Source organism: Lithohypha guttulata (genome assembly GCF_036872675.1).
Source record: "Lithohypha guttulata strain CCFEE 5908 chromosome Unknown scaffold_2, whole genome shotgun sequence".
NCBI lineage: Eukaryota > Fungi > Ascomycota > Eurotiomycetes > Chaetothyriales > Trichomeriaceae > Lithohypha > Lithohypha guttulata.
Window position 1 is genome coordinate 3,216,508 of NW_027042751.1, and position 13,720 is coordinate 3,230,227.

The 13,720-nt window shown below is 49.2% G+C and overlaps 6 protein-coding genes across 6 annotated transcripts; 4 read left to right on the forward strand and 2 right to left on the reverse strand.

Moving 5' to 3' along the window:
* Positions 1–147: 147 nt before the first annotated feature.
* GPD1_1 (glycerol-3-phosphate dehydrogenase) lies at positions 148–1,424 on the forward strand (the record flags this gene model as incomplete). Its single annotated transcript, XM_064897641.1, has 6 exons — positions 148–195; positions 246–259; positions 312–375; positions 425–531; positions 593–1,354; positions 1,406–1,424. The coding sequence occupies 6 exons, from the start codon at positions 148–150 to the stop codon at positions 1,422–1,424; spliced, it is 1,014 nt and encodes a 337-aa protein (XP_064756591.1).
* A 543-nt stretch (positions 1,425–1,967) lies between these two features.
* Positions 1,968–4,687, forward strand: HDA1 (Histone deacetylase hda1; the record flags this gene model as incomplete). Its single annotated transcript, XM_064897642.1, has 5 exons — positions 1,968–2,397; positions 2,449–2,924; positions 2,981–3,622; positions 3,682–4,194; positions 4,247–4,687. The coding sequence occupies 5 exons, from the start codon at positions 1,968–1,970 to the stop codon at positions 4,685–4,687; spliced, it is 2,502 nt and encodes an 833-aa protein (XP_064756592.1).
* A 997-nt stretch (positions 4,688–5,684) lies between these two features.
* LTR64_003283 (uncharacterized protein) lies at positions 5,685–6,887 on the reverse strand (the record flags this gene model as incomplete). The annotated part of the gene is made up of 5 exons (XM_064897643.1): positions 5,685–5,757; positions 5,815–6,421; positions 6,479–6,584; positions 6,635–6,676; positions 6,726–6,887. 5 exons carry the CDS (start codon positions 6,885–6,887, stop codon positions 5,685–5,687), a joined length of 990 nt encoding a protein of 329 aa, XP_064756593.1.
* A 553-nt stretch (positions 6,888–7,440) lies between these two features.
* LTR64_003284 (uncharacterized protein) lies at positions 7,441–8,565 on the reverse strand (the record flags this gene model as incomplete). The annotated part of the gene is made up of 1 exon (XM_064897644.1): positions 7,441–8,565. One exon carries the CDS (start codon positions 8,563–8,565, stop codon positions 7,441–7,443), a length of 1,125 nt encoding a protein of 374 aa, XP_064756594.1.
* Positions 8,566–9,437: 872 nt separating this feature from the next.
* LTR64_003285 (uncharacterized protein) lies at positions 9,438–10,439 on the forward strand (the record flags this gene model as incomplete). The annotated part of the gene is made up of 1 exon (XM_064897645.1): positions 9,438–10,439. The coding sequence occupies one exon, from the start codon at positions 9,438–9,440 to the stop codon at positions 10,437–10,439; it is 1,002 nt and encodes a 333-aa protein (XP_064756595.1).
* Positions 10,440–11,188: 749 nt separating this feature from the next.
* LTR64_003286 (uncharacterized protein) lies at positions 11,189–13,324 on the forward strand (the record flags this gene model as incomplete). The annotated part of the gene is made up of 1 exon (XM_064897646.1): positions 11,189–13,324. The coding sequence occupies one exon, from the start codon at positions 11,189–11,191 to the stop codon at positions 13,322–13,324; it is 2,136 nt and encodes a 711-aa protein (XP_064756596.1).
* Positions 13,325–13,720: the final 396 nt, after the last annotated feature.

Below are 13,720 nucleotides of genomic sequence, written 5' to 3' on the forward strand. Positions count from 1 at the left end.
TACTTCTGTCTCTCAGGAAACCGAACCTCAACACACAGTCACTCTAGGAAAGCAATTGTAAGTTCACCTTGCGAGCTGTGCTTGAGCACTTGCTATGGCCTATCAACCCATACTGATAGTCTGTTGCAGCATATCAACACCGCCACAATGGTTGTCAAGGTTGGCATCAACGGCTTCGGTCGTATTGGTCGTATCGTAAGTCGGACTGAATGTGTACAGGCTCGGCGGACTAACTTATCCCTCAGGTCTTTCGAAACGCGTATGAGTCCTGTGCCTTCGAGTTGCAGCCATCCAACTGATTATTAATACAGTGTCCTACACGACGATGTCAACGTTGTCGCTGTGAACGATCCTTTCATTGAGCCAAAATATGCTGTACGAATCCTGGACGTGGTAGCGAGCAAGAGATACTGATAAGTTATAGGCCTACATGCTGAAGTATGACTCTCAGCACGGTCAGTTCAAGGGTACCATCGAGGTCAAAGAGGATGGTCTTACAGTCAACGGCAAAGAAGTCAAGTTCTACATGAAGTAGGTGACCTGGCGTGCAGATTTTGCTCCGTTCACGAGATGAATACTAAATTCTGGACAGGAAAGACCCAGCTGAGATCCCATGGTCCGAGACCGGCGCATACTACATTGTCGAGTCAACTGGTGTCTTCACCACCACCGACAAGGCATCCGCTCACTTGAAGGGTGGTGCAAAGAAGGTTGTCATCTCTGCTCCTTCTGCCGATGCTCCTATGTTCGTCATGGGTGTCAACAACGAAGACTACAAGTCCGATATCCCAGTCATCTCGAACGCCTCTTGCACGACCAACTGCCTGGCACCTCTTGCAAAGGTCATCAACGACACATTCGGCATGAAGGAGGGGCTAATGACCACAATCCACTCATATACTGCCACACAAAAGACTGTCGATGGCCCTTCGGCAAAGGACTGGCGAGGAGGTCGAACTGCTGCACAAAACATCATTCCATCAAGCACTGGTGCCGCCAAGGCTGTCGGAAAGGTTATCCCAAGCTTGAACGGCAAGCTCACCGGTATGTCGATGCGCGTTCCCACCTCGAACGTCTCCGTTGTCGACCTTACCTGCGTACTCGAGAAGCCAGCCAGCTACGACGATATCAAGAAGGCAATCAAGGATGCTTCCGAGGGCAAGTTGAAGGGTATCCTTGCCTACACAGATGACGAGATCGTCAGCACTGATCTCAACGGTGACAACCACTCTTCTATCTTCGATGCCAAGGCTGGTATCGCATTAAACGACCACTTTGTCAAGCTTGTGTCATGGTATGATAACGAATGGGGCTACTCGCGAAGAGTTCTTGATCTCCTAGCATACATTGCCAAGTAAGTCTCCCGACATGATTCGATAAGCTTGTGATCTAACAATATTTCCAGGGTTGACGGAAACGCTTAAATGGCTCGACTTCAAAGGATATCACCCGAGCAAAATTATTCACACCGTTGGCTACCTGGTAAAAACCTAAAATTCGGTGAGGCTATTGAAGCCAAGTGTATACATTGAGAAGCATCTGATGAAGCGCAACGACAGTCAATATCTTTTGAGCAGGCCGTAGATCCAATTAAATACCAAACTTGCTACTCTTTCTCAGACTTAATTGTCGCAAATCATGTAAGCGTTGAGCACCCGGACCCCTTTCCAGAAACGCGAGCCCTGCAGGGCCTCGGAAAGTCTTGGCATTAACTGCCTGGGACAATTCGTATCTTCAATGTCCCAGATGCTACTAGTGTCTACCACTTCTCTGTAATGTACACAGTTGCACTTTCAGTACTTTAGACCTCATAAGTAGGCTTTCTATATTGTGCTCAGCATCCACCTCTTCGCGAAGGTGTAGGACCTGTATTGTACGCTATAAAAGAAAATGTCGACCGATTAAGCAAACAACAAACTTGAACCTTGAGAATTTGCTCTCGCAATCGCGCTTGCAGGTGCAACAGTATGGCATCGGTCGACGTGAAAATGGTTGATATGGATATTCCAAATCAGATGGGAGCGCTGAAGGTCGATTCAACATCGGGAGAAGAAATGAACGATTATGAGAGTACAGATGAATCTTCAGTTGACGAAAGTTCCTTCCAACCACGAGGCCTGACAACAAGAGAGTTACCAACTGGGCTTTGCTATGATGAGCGCATGCGATATCATGCAGAGGTTTCTGCCTTGTCAGCAGAGGCGGTTCATCCAGAGGATCCTCGCCGAATCTACTACATCTACAAGGAGCTTTGTGAAGCTGGTCTGGTAGTCGCAAAGGGCTTCGATGTTATGGTTGAGCAACCACTGCTTCGTATCGATGCACGTGAGGCGACTGAGGATGAGATCAGATTGATTCACACTGACGAACAGTACCGATTTGTGCAACACACATCGAGTGAGTAATTGTGGGTCTTCGGCGCGAACAGAGCACTACTAACCCAGCCAGGGATGACCAACGAAGAACTCATTGACCTAGCGGAACATGGCGATTCGATCTACTTCAATAAGCTCTCATATTTCTCTGGGTTGCTCTCGGCTGGTGGAGCCATCGAGACATGCAAAGCGGTGATGGAAGGACGGGTCAAAAATGCTATCGCTGTCATCCGCCCGCCAGGTCATCATGCTGAAGCTGAACAACCAATGGGCTTTTGCTTGTTCAACAACACTTGTATTGCTTCCAAAGTCTGTCAAAAACTCTATGATATGAAATGTAGGAAGGTTTTGATCCTAGACTGGGATGTTCACCACGGAAACGGCTGCCAGAAGTCATTCTACAACGACCCAAATATTCTCTACATCTCGCTCCACGTTCACATGGGTGGAAAATTCTACCCGTCAGGTCCAGAAGGCGGTATGGACAGATGTGGTGTCGGTGCTGGAGAAGGATACAATGTTAACATCCCGTGGGAGACTAAAGGGATGGTGAGTTCATCTGAGCAATTATGGTGTTTGTGACAGCCTGAGCTAACTTTTGTCAGGGAGATGGTGACTACATGTATGCATTTCAGCATGTTGTTATGCCCATCGCTACATCCTTCGACCCTGATCTTGTTATTGTGTCAGCTGGTTTCGACGCCGCCGCTGGAGATGAACTCGGTGGATGCAACGTCACTCCAGCTTGCTATGCCCACATGACACACATGCTGATGTCACTCGCTCAGGGAAGAGTTGCTGTATGTTTAGAAGGCGGTTACAATTTCCGAGCCATTTCAAGATCTGCTTTGGCAGTCACACGCACACTCATGGGCGAACCACCGGATCGCTTGGAGGCAACAAGTGCAACAGATTCAGCGGTCCGAGTCATCGAAGATGTCAAGAAGACTCAGTCAAGATACTGGAGATGCATGTATCCGAGAGCGCCGACCAGCGGAATTTACGGTGGTGAGAGGCTGCACGATATTATCAGAGCGTACCAAGCTCAAAACTTGTTCAACAAATACAAGCTTACGGAACTCTTGATTTTACGAGACAAAATCTCGAAGTCATTCGATAAGCAAGTGTTGGGCTCGATATCTTACGAGAGACGAAAACACCTGATCGTTTTCTTCCACGACCCTCCTGACCTCCTGACCGGCAATAATCCTTTAGCGGCGCAACAGAAACCTCACGACACTTGGATGGTAAGTGAGCCCTGTTTTTCTCTCGTTCTGCACTTTGACTGAAGACTTATTTACCACAGCTTGATGGTTCGCAGGCCTACATACAATCTGCTGTGAAGCACGGCATCGGTGTGATCGACGTCAACATACCAGAGTTCATAACCATTACGGCAGACCCGAGCGTGGATGACAAGAAACATGCTCACCAAGAGATTGCATACAACAGTCATTACACGGACGCTGCACGTACAGAAGGTGAAAAACTTGCGAGCTATATATGGGAAAACTATATTGAACCTTATGATTTCGAGGGTGGTATCTGGCTTATCGGCGCAGGAAGTGCTTTCCATGCTGTTTGGAAACTGGTTACCGAAAAGGAGAACATCCACACACGGCTCAATGGTGTGATTGGCTTCAATTGCGACCATCCTGCACGACAGATCAACCCCAATAGTAACAATGCATATGCCTCGTCTTGGTTCCGTGAACACTCTAGGATATATGTGGCTAAGAACCACGAGATCTGGCGAAGAGCAGAACAACTGGGCAAGACTCCCTCAAAGCGATACGGCAAACTGTTTAAGAGTCCAGAAGTGAGTGTACTCGTGCACCTATTCAAAGAATAATACTAACATATACGTGTAGACCATGCTGAACTCGATGATGCAAAAACATCTTCCCGAGGTGTTTGATTTCATCCGCGAAACAGCCAACCTTCAGGCAGATAGCGATTCAGACGCCGACCTACCAATCCCAATGCCCGAAGACGAGGGCAACTCACCTCTCAAAGGATCAGCTTTCTCCTCACCACCACAAACCCGACCACTTACCGCCGCTGCGACAGCTCAATCCTCCGCAGCTCTCAGGGGAGCCCTCAGCCCACCAGCCACCGGCAATGCTGCCCAACGTCCATCCCCAGGAACCAATACTTACCCCCAACAAGGCACCACTCCACTAGGTGGACGATCACCACTACCCCCGCCCGCACAGCGAGCACTCGGAACCATACCACAATCCCATTCTCCCACGTCTCCACCCGCATATCTCACGCGTCCGGAACAACAACAACACGACCCAGGTAGCTAGGAACAACAACCCCAACAACAAAGCTCATCATCGACAAGAAGAAGAAGAGGAAGAACAGAAACACGAAAATCGTCACCAATCCCTTCTTCGCCACCACCCACCCACCACCATCGAACCGAAGAACAAGAAAAGATCTACTGGGACACAATCAAAGCCTGTGGAAAAAATAAGGAGATCAAGGAGAACGTGCCGTAGAACCAGCATGAGATTAACGAGGCTGTCTCCGCGGGTAAACGGAGGTCGAGGAATGTCAGGCCGAAGTATAGGGTTGTGGATGATGAGGAGCCTGAGCCTGAGGATGGTAGGAAGGTGGAGGAGAGAACACGATGTAAGAGGGTGGTGGAGGAAGAGGAGGAGGATGATCGTGGTCAAATTTGGGAGCGGGAGAATGCGGAGGAAGACGACGACGACGACGACGATGATGATGATGGACGTCTGGACGAAGTCCTTGGGTCTGCACGCAAGAAGGGTGCTGGGCGTGGGAAACGGCGGCGTGTATGAGATACACGTGGAACTTGGTGTCAATATGTGATGCAACGTGGTAGTTATTGTTATCCGGGCTGACGATACTTTTTGGTCACTTAAGTACACGGTGTATTTGCGTGACTTGGCTGCCTCCTTATCGTGTCATTTCCATGGAACCCCTCACGTGCGAAAACAAGGAATACAGCGCAGTTTATTGTGAATTACTCTTCTCGTTTTGTCTACGTGCTCTCTCTGATCGCTCACACAGCCGATCGAATGCAACCTCCCACGCTTGCTCTATTATTCTGGATTTTGAAGATGTACTGATTTGCGCTCATGCTGCGCTGGTTGGATGTCTTGCTTTTGAGCTCAGTGAAGCATTTCCGGTATGGTAAATCTAGATCCGTACCCGTTCTAAGCCGACACGAGGCTGCCCGTGCAGCTGTTTGCTCAGGGATGTCTCCGCTTTTCTTGCTCTGCTGAAATGATACTTCACTCTGTTTGTCGATCATAATTGAGGTGGTTGAGCCATTTACAAGAAGTAGTCGGGGGTACGTCTGCTAACCATTGGTTCACCAGCTCTTGGGCACGGGTCGAATTGTAAGCTAAACACATGGTTAGTATTGCTGTCACAGTCTTTCTGAGGATTGGCTTTGACTTACAAGGTATACTTCAGATGCTCATCAATCTCCATAATAGCAGCCTGGTTACCACACCTATAGCAATAGTTGGGCGCGCTGAAAATGGTGACCACGTTCCTATCCTGACTCCAGTTATAGCCCTCCATCACCAATTGATGTGCTCTTGCAACCAGGGTGAGGCCGTTGTTGTGATTGAAGGCCTCACTGATGTCCTGACCGAATGTGTAGCCTGCACCTCTTGGGCTGATTCCCCAGCCACATCTGTCGTCTGGGTCTGACCAGAGGAGATCGCACATGGGGCCTTCATGAGGTACCTCTTGAATTCGGTCGAGACTGCGGATGTTGTCGAGCGTGTCAATACTTGGACTGAGACCACCGTGGAGGCAGAAGATTTGATTGTCGATCAGAGCAGTAAGGGGAAGGTAGTCGAAGAGATCGGTAAAGTATTTCCAGACATTCGCGTTGCCGTATTTGCGGAGGCATTCATCGTAGAAGCCGTAGACCTGAGTGATTTGGCGAGATTCGTGGTTACCGCGAAGAATGGTGATACGTGAAGGATAACGGATCTTAAGCGCGACAAGCAGAGTGACGGTCTCAACCGAGTAGTACCCTCGATCGACATAATCGCCTAAACAGAGGTTGTTAGAATTAAACAATCTACATTTTGAGGATAGGAGAACTGTACCCATGAAGAGGTAATTTGTGTCTGGATTTGGTCCACCAATTCTGAACAGCTCCATAAGGTCGTGAAACTGACCATGGATGTCGCCGCAGACTGTGACTGGACATTTCTGTATTCTGATCAGCTTCGATACACCTGTTTGAAGTCCAGGAGACATACCACAGGCTGCACATTCGACTCATCCTGCAGCACTTCTCTTGCCTAGCAACGTGTAAGTTGATGTTGTCTTCCCAGCTTCTGCCCAACATACTCGATCGCATAATCTCAACACATCGCTTTCTGCTAATTGTTTGCAGTTCATCAAACTCTCAATCCAGCCATCCAAGGTGGGTATCGATTGTTGATCGCTGACGGGCGACAAGCCATGTGGTTGCGCTGGCTTGCCAACGTCGACATCCATCTTCGAGTCCATACTGGACTCTATGTTGAACTGTCTTTCCGTAATATTTGCGGTTTTGAGGGTCAGCGGTCGAATGAGTGGTTCGAGGGGGGCAGTCGCGTGCGGCTGCAGGAACGATGTCGATCACGGGATAACAACGGTGCTTCCAAGTCGGTGTGTTTGCTACAGACTGACTTTTCCGATTGTCTGACCAGTGTAGGTCGCAAAGCAGGTGCGCGGTTATCGTGGTCGTAGGTTCTATTTGGACGCTTTGGTGCGTGGGAACAGACAAACAGCAAGGTATTTTGGTGACCCTTGGGCAATGACGCTTAAGCCGCTGACTAAGTGGGTACGCTGAATGAGGCAGAAACACAGTGGTCGAGTTCTGGTAGTTGTCTTCTTTCTGTCAATACGTACTATACCACAATTTTTGAACAAAATCCTCGAATACACAGGTGTTCTACGTCAAGTGAATTGTTACAGTTCTGGCTGAAATACTGTCTACAAATGCATCTGTATTGCTACAGAGCCCGCAGAACAAAATGCCTGTCTCTTTACAAGAACTGACATCCATAGTTTCTGCGATCTAGATAAAGTCACCACCACCAAAGCCTCCGAATGGATTAGGCGGGCGTCCTCCTCCAAACCCACCTCCACCTGGAAATCGACCTGGACCTCCTCTCAGATTTGGCGGTCCATCACCCGGCCCAACAGGATCATATCGTGCCCCTGGAGGAGCTCTTGGGTCATAGCCTGCCGGACCACCTTGACCTTGGAACAGAGGATCATCGAAGGTAGGATGCATGCCTCCACCACCCCTATAACCACCTCCTGGACCTATTCTCAGAGGATCATGCGGACCGAGACCTGGTGGATATAGGTCCTGCTCTCCAATGTTGCCAAAAGGCTGTCCGAAATTTGGTGGCATTCTTCCCGCAGGTCTTTGCAAGTCGTATTCATCTTCAAACCCCGGTGGAGCAAAATCCGGGGTTGGTCCCGGCCTTCGAGGAGCAGCCGCTAGCGGATCGTCGAATGGGTAAGGTCTTGCAGGTCTCGGCTGATCATCGCGCAGAGGGTCTCGGTCAGGTCGTCTATCCTCCTCAGGTCGTAGAGGCTGGCGCGTGGCTGAAGAAGCTGCTTCCCTTTCAGCTGTGTTCGTCGACTCTTCGTATCCTTCCTTCCTCAAGCCCGGAATCAGCTTCTGAATGATGTTGAGTCTGAGAAGCGAGCTAAGGTCTTCTATCCGTCCAGATGAAATAAAGGCATTCTTTATACTGTCTCTCTCATCCTTCTTGACATCCTTCAACGAGTTTTCGGAGGTATAGTCTTGTGCTTTGATCTCCAGCTGTGCAGTCTTATCGTCACCCAAGCCGACCCCGAGTATTATGGCCTTCCCGCCCAGCCTTGTCACCTTCAGCAGGAACTCCATGGAGGATTGTGGGTGCGTATATCGAAAAGCGTAACTCGAATGCTGGTCCCATTCTGTCGGTAACGGTTGTGTGTTGGCTGGTTCTGAATGTGCTTCAATCTTGTCATCCTCACCGAGTCCGACTAACCGAAAGCCTACAGCTAGCATGCAAGCATGTGAGAGAAGGGCAAGAGCTGAGTATACATTCTTGAGTGACGGCTTGTCTGATTGGTCTGCAGGTATTGACTGCGAGATGTACGAGACGAGTGAATCTGCGCTCAGGGCTGATGGGTTTGACGCCATGATTGAATTTCATGTAAATATACTTGCAGTTACATCTGTGAGCAGGGGCGTCGATCACAGGAAACCGTCAATGCATATGTGATAGGTTGAAGTTGTACGCGTATGACCGCCTGCGATGCATGCTTCAGGTGTTTGGAGACGACAACATTTCAGGCATCAACACGGTGGGGAGAGGCCGCATGGCTTGATGATGTCATGGGCCGTGCTCATGGAGCAAAAATTGTCCGCTTTGCGATCTCTCTCTCTTCTGTTCGTCTATGAACGACTGCACAACAAGCCATTCAGAAACCTGTATTGTACAAGCCTTGGTGATTTAGATCAATCAGAAGAGGACGATGATAATGCTATCACATCTGGAAGTACCGCACGATCTTGCACTGTAAACTAGGCGCACGAGTCGTTCAGGGCGGACGAGCTTTTAGTCCACGCCGAGAACGCCTCGGTCGGTATTTGAACAGCCCGAGTGAAGGTAATAGCCAACGTCTCCCATTCATACACTCTTACAACAATGATTCGAGGGGTTTGCGTGTTCACTTGTGACATCGGTGTCCGCGCACCGATGAGCCTTTGCAGTGCTACTCTGCCCGCGTTCTATTTCTCGGTTTGCTTACTAACTTCCTAACCTTGTGCCGCGTGGTTTTACAATGAAGACCTTTGTAAGCACACGGGAGCACGAAGCACTTCCCTATAACATGACTGAATCTACCTTTCTCTCCTTACTTTTTCGATGACAGGAGTTGCTCTCACCTTCAATCCACCATATACGCTAGCCCACGAACAATTCCCCCTTCCTTGCTGTAACGGCATCATACCCATTACCGAAGACCCGCCTTACACTAAACAACTAGCATAAATAGCTGAAGATTCCCAGAATGGTGGCCGCTTGGAGGCAAAGAGTTCATGTGGCTCAGGGATTTCCGAAATCAAATACCGATACCGCACCCACAGCAGTCTTCTTGTCTTTGTTCTTCCTCTCAGCACTCAGCCATGCCTTTATATTCATCAGAAACAAGAAGCGGGGCCATCTCTTCGTCTTCAACGGCCTTTGCATCGGCTTCTGTATGGCAAGAGTGGTCACTTGCTGCCTCCGGCTCGGGTGGATTTACGATATCGAGAACAGAGGTTTAGGCATATCCGCTACCATCTTCGTCGCTGCTGGTGTGCTGTTGCTGTTCATTGTCAACCTAGTGTTCGCGCAGAGGATACTTCGAGGCCTCCATCCGAATGTCGGCTGGCAGAAAGCGCTATCAAGGTGCTTCCTTGTCCTCTATCTTCTCATTCCTGCGCTGCTTGCAATGGTCGTCACCGCAACGACACAACTGTTCTTCACGACCAATCGAAACATCGTCAGAATAGATATCAACATTCAGAGAGCAGCTTCCTCGTACTTCCTATTTGTATCTCTTCTCCCAGTTCCAATCACAGCTTTCGCCTTGCTCTACCCTCAAAGGTCCGAACCAGATCACTTCGGCAAAGGCGCTTTCTGGCTCAAGTCAGCCGTGGTCCTCAGTGCAAGCTTGATCCTATCTCTGGGCGCGGCATTTAGGACTGCTACTGCATCTTACGATTGGAAACCAGAGTATAACACGAACCCACCATGGTACAATGCTAAATGGTGCTTCTACTTCTTCAACTTCACCCTCGAACTCATCGTCGTTCTCATGTATCTGGTCCTTCGCATCGACCTCCTCTTCCATATACCAAACGGAAGCAAATGTCCTGGTAGTTACTCAAGATACAGCAAAGAAAGCACAGGCAACGAGGACGTTGAGACTAGAGGTCTGCAGCGAAGATCAACAGACATCATGTCACAAGACTCGAGAGTACCTGGAAGTCCTGTCAACGTGTCTGCGGCCGAGAAGGAAAGTCCTTGAGAGTTAGGAGTACACGTCTTTGAGCACAGTGTTTTCAGCGTCGAATTGTCAAGTGTGGGGAATTATGATGGTTGGGATTTGTGAATATAGGAAGTCAAGTAGAACAAACACATGTACATATATTCATTCTTACGCATTACTGTCATCTGGTTATTTTCAAGTAGACCGATGTCTGGTAACAACGAACGAGAACGACGTAGAAATGGTGCAAAAGCAGGTTTTCCGAAAACCCTGATTTTACCCAGACGACACCCAAATGAGCTAGTAAACTTTAACGAACACGCTTTTCGCATTCCAACAACACGCGTTGCTAGTCACGAAGTACAACAATCACATTATTTTCAATGACAATATTCGGACGAGGTTGGTTCAATTAAAGCTTCTCATCAACTGTTTCCATTCAAAATACTCGTATACTGTCTGCAACGTGCGAACAAGACAGCGATCGTGCCAGTGATGGACATGCTTACCCCATCGTACACCAACCGCGCAATCAACCAGTAACAAGTTCGAATGTAAGCACAAGAAATCAGGAAGTTGGGAGGACGGTGGGCACTTCCATTTCTTACTTCGATTTTCATCAAGACTTGAACCTCCTCAAACCGCTCGCACTTTCGCGGCAAGTAATCGATCACATATCTTGTAGATCGGATCTGCTCTACTCAGCTCTTCGACATTTCAGCTGAATAGGACGCTGGAAACCCACACGAGTCTGTTGGCAATCGACAAATCTAAGCAAATCTCCAGCTATGCCACCAAAATCGGGGCTCCGGCCACGAGCAGCTACTCCAGCACGATCGACAAGAGCTGCCACCACAACGCTTCCAGACACTCCTGGCACGCGAAGGTCAACAAGAGGTGCAACTCGTTTGTCGGTCGCTCCTAGGGATGTCATATCGAATCCAGCCTTACCAGAAATTCAAACACAGCAGTCCTATGCTTACGGGTCGTCAAAGACACCAGCGCTTCCAGAACAGCTACATGCGCAAGATATGAAAAGACGCGCTGTCGAGAATCGACTCAATGCTGCGGTAGACGAAGCCGAGCGCAACTTTGAAGCACATGCTGCCGAATTGAGAAGTCACAGTCCTGAGTCGCAAAAGGCCGCCCGAGCGGACAGAGCACAGAGAAGGGCATCGAAAGAAGCACCTCAAAGGCCGATAACTTCATCAACACCTGATAATGTCAGGAAGCAGAATCGTACTGCGGCTTGGATCGATGACAGTCAACTAGATGACATACCCGAAGAAGAAACACGGCACGATAGTCCGGAAAGCCAACCACAAACGCCACCTGTAGACCGAGCAGGATCAGAACCATCGAGTCTCCCTACTGGAAGTCTTGACCACAGTTACAACTACGAAAGAGGGTTACGGCGTCCCAACCTGCCACAACCCGAGCCTGAGATACGACCCAATACCGTGCCTCAGCAACCACCCGAGCGGCAGACCCAAACATTGAGTGCACAACGACACGTTTCCCTCGGTTCAAGAGCATACTCGGCTTGTCAGCGAACGTTGATGGCATTTGTAAGATTGACTAGGAGCGCATTCAGCGCAATATGGCAATGGATAAGTAGGATGATCCATATGATGCAGAAGTCCATACTCGAAATTCCTGATTCGCCTATCACCGCAGCACTCTTCAAAACGGTTTTCATGATCGCTGTTTTTGGTATTAGCGGTCTAGCCTTCTGCACCATCTTCACTCGCACTTGCGATGCAGCGTCGACCTCAATTGTGTCGCAGACTCTACAGCAACTCTGTGGTCAATGCAGAACATCCGAATTGCCACAATTATCGACATGGAACCTGACACACGCAAGTCCTAATGACATGAATGCACTGCTGAGTGCCCTTAGACAAACACAGTCTCAAATTTCACAAATCGAGACACGCCTTAACTCCAGAATAGACACATCGCTAGCATCTACTTCGGCCGATGCAGCAGCGCTAAGATCGCACCAAGCAGCTCTCGAGCTACAGATAAATCGCTTAAACGAACAGCACCATCCAACGGCTCTATCAGCGTCCTCGCACGACGTTGCCTCACCACTAATAAAGAAGATGAACTTCTTCTCTCCTTCTTCCGGAGCCATAATAATACCCAGCCTCACATCACCAACTCTCACACAGCGCCACTGGCTCCCCTACAAAGTCGGGCTCCGCATGATAGGTCTCCGCAAAACAATCTCCCCACCGCCCGTGACAGCACTCGAGACATGGCACGACGAAGGTGATCGCTGGTGTGCTGCGAGCGTGCCTCGACCATCCCCAAACAGTGCTAAGCCTCAAGCACCCAGCATCCGCCAGGACAGCATGCGTCTCGCGATACAAACCTCACAGCATATCTACCCAACCGAGCTAGTAGTCGAACACTTCCCAAGTTCCGCCTCATTGGAACCTGGCACAGCACCCAGAGACATCGAGCTCTGGGCCGACTTTGCAGACCTAAGCTATCAAGAATGGACGAAGTTGCACATCCAAGATCTGATTGACGAGTCGTCGGCAGACAACTTCTTCCCATCTACCGACAGCAGCGCCGGCGCAAAGACCTGGGCACGCATCGGAACCGCCACGTATGCGACCTCCGCTGTATCAGACACAAACAAAGCAGGATCAGGGTCAGAGTATGTCATGTCCGCAGACGAGACCTACGGTCAAGCCAGCAGAAACAACAAAGACAGTATGCGCGGCAGGAACCATGCACGAGAAGAGGTAGAGGTAGATCACGTGCAGAGATTCAACTTGAATGTGAACCAGCATGGTTTACTGCACTATACTAATCGGTTCTTGGTCAGGGTGAGGACGAATCATGGCAGCGATCATACGTGTTTGTATCGGGTGCGGTTGCATGGGTTGCCGTTGAATTGGGAGGACAGATAGCAGGCTTGGAACACGGGACTTCGGGATTGTCTTGTTTGTTTTTGAGAAGTAGTTTGTGGGTGGTTATTTTAGTTGGTTGTCACCCTGTGAATACGCAGGTAAACATGGCCACGCCCATGGATCTATTCGCAGGTCCTGAAAGAGCTTTCACATTCTCGCGTGCTTGGTTTCATTAATTGTTTCCATTGGCGAGTCGCAGTTCAGCAATAAAGCCAAATTTTACGATTTTCTGCAATTTTATTCGTAGGGAATCACATGCCAAGATAAGATACGAGCTCAAGTTACCTGACCCTAAAGCTGGTGCAGATACACCACTTGGGAAGGAATTTAGACGGTGATACACAACTTATAGTTATTGATAGAATGGGACATTCTACTGAAGAAATATGCGAATAC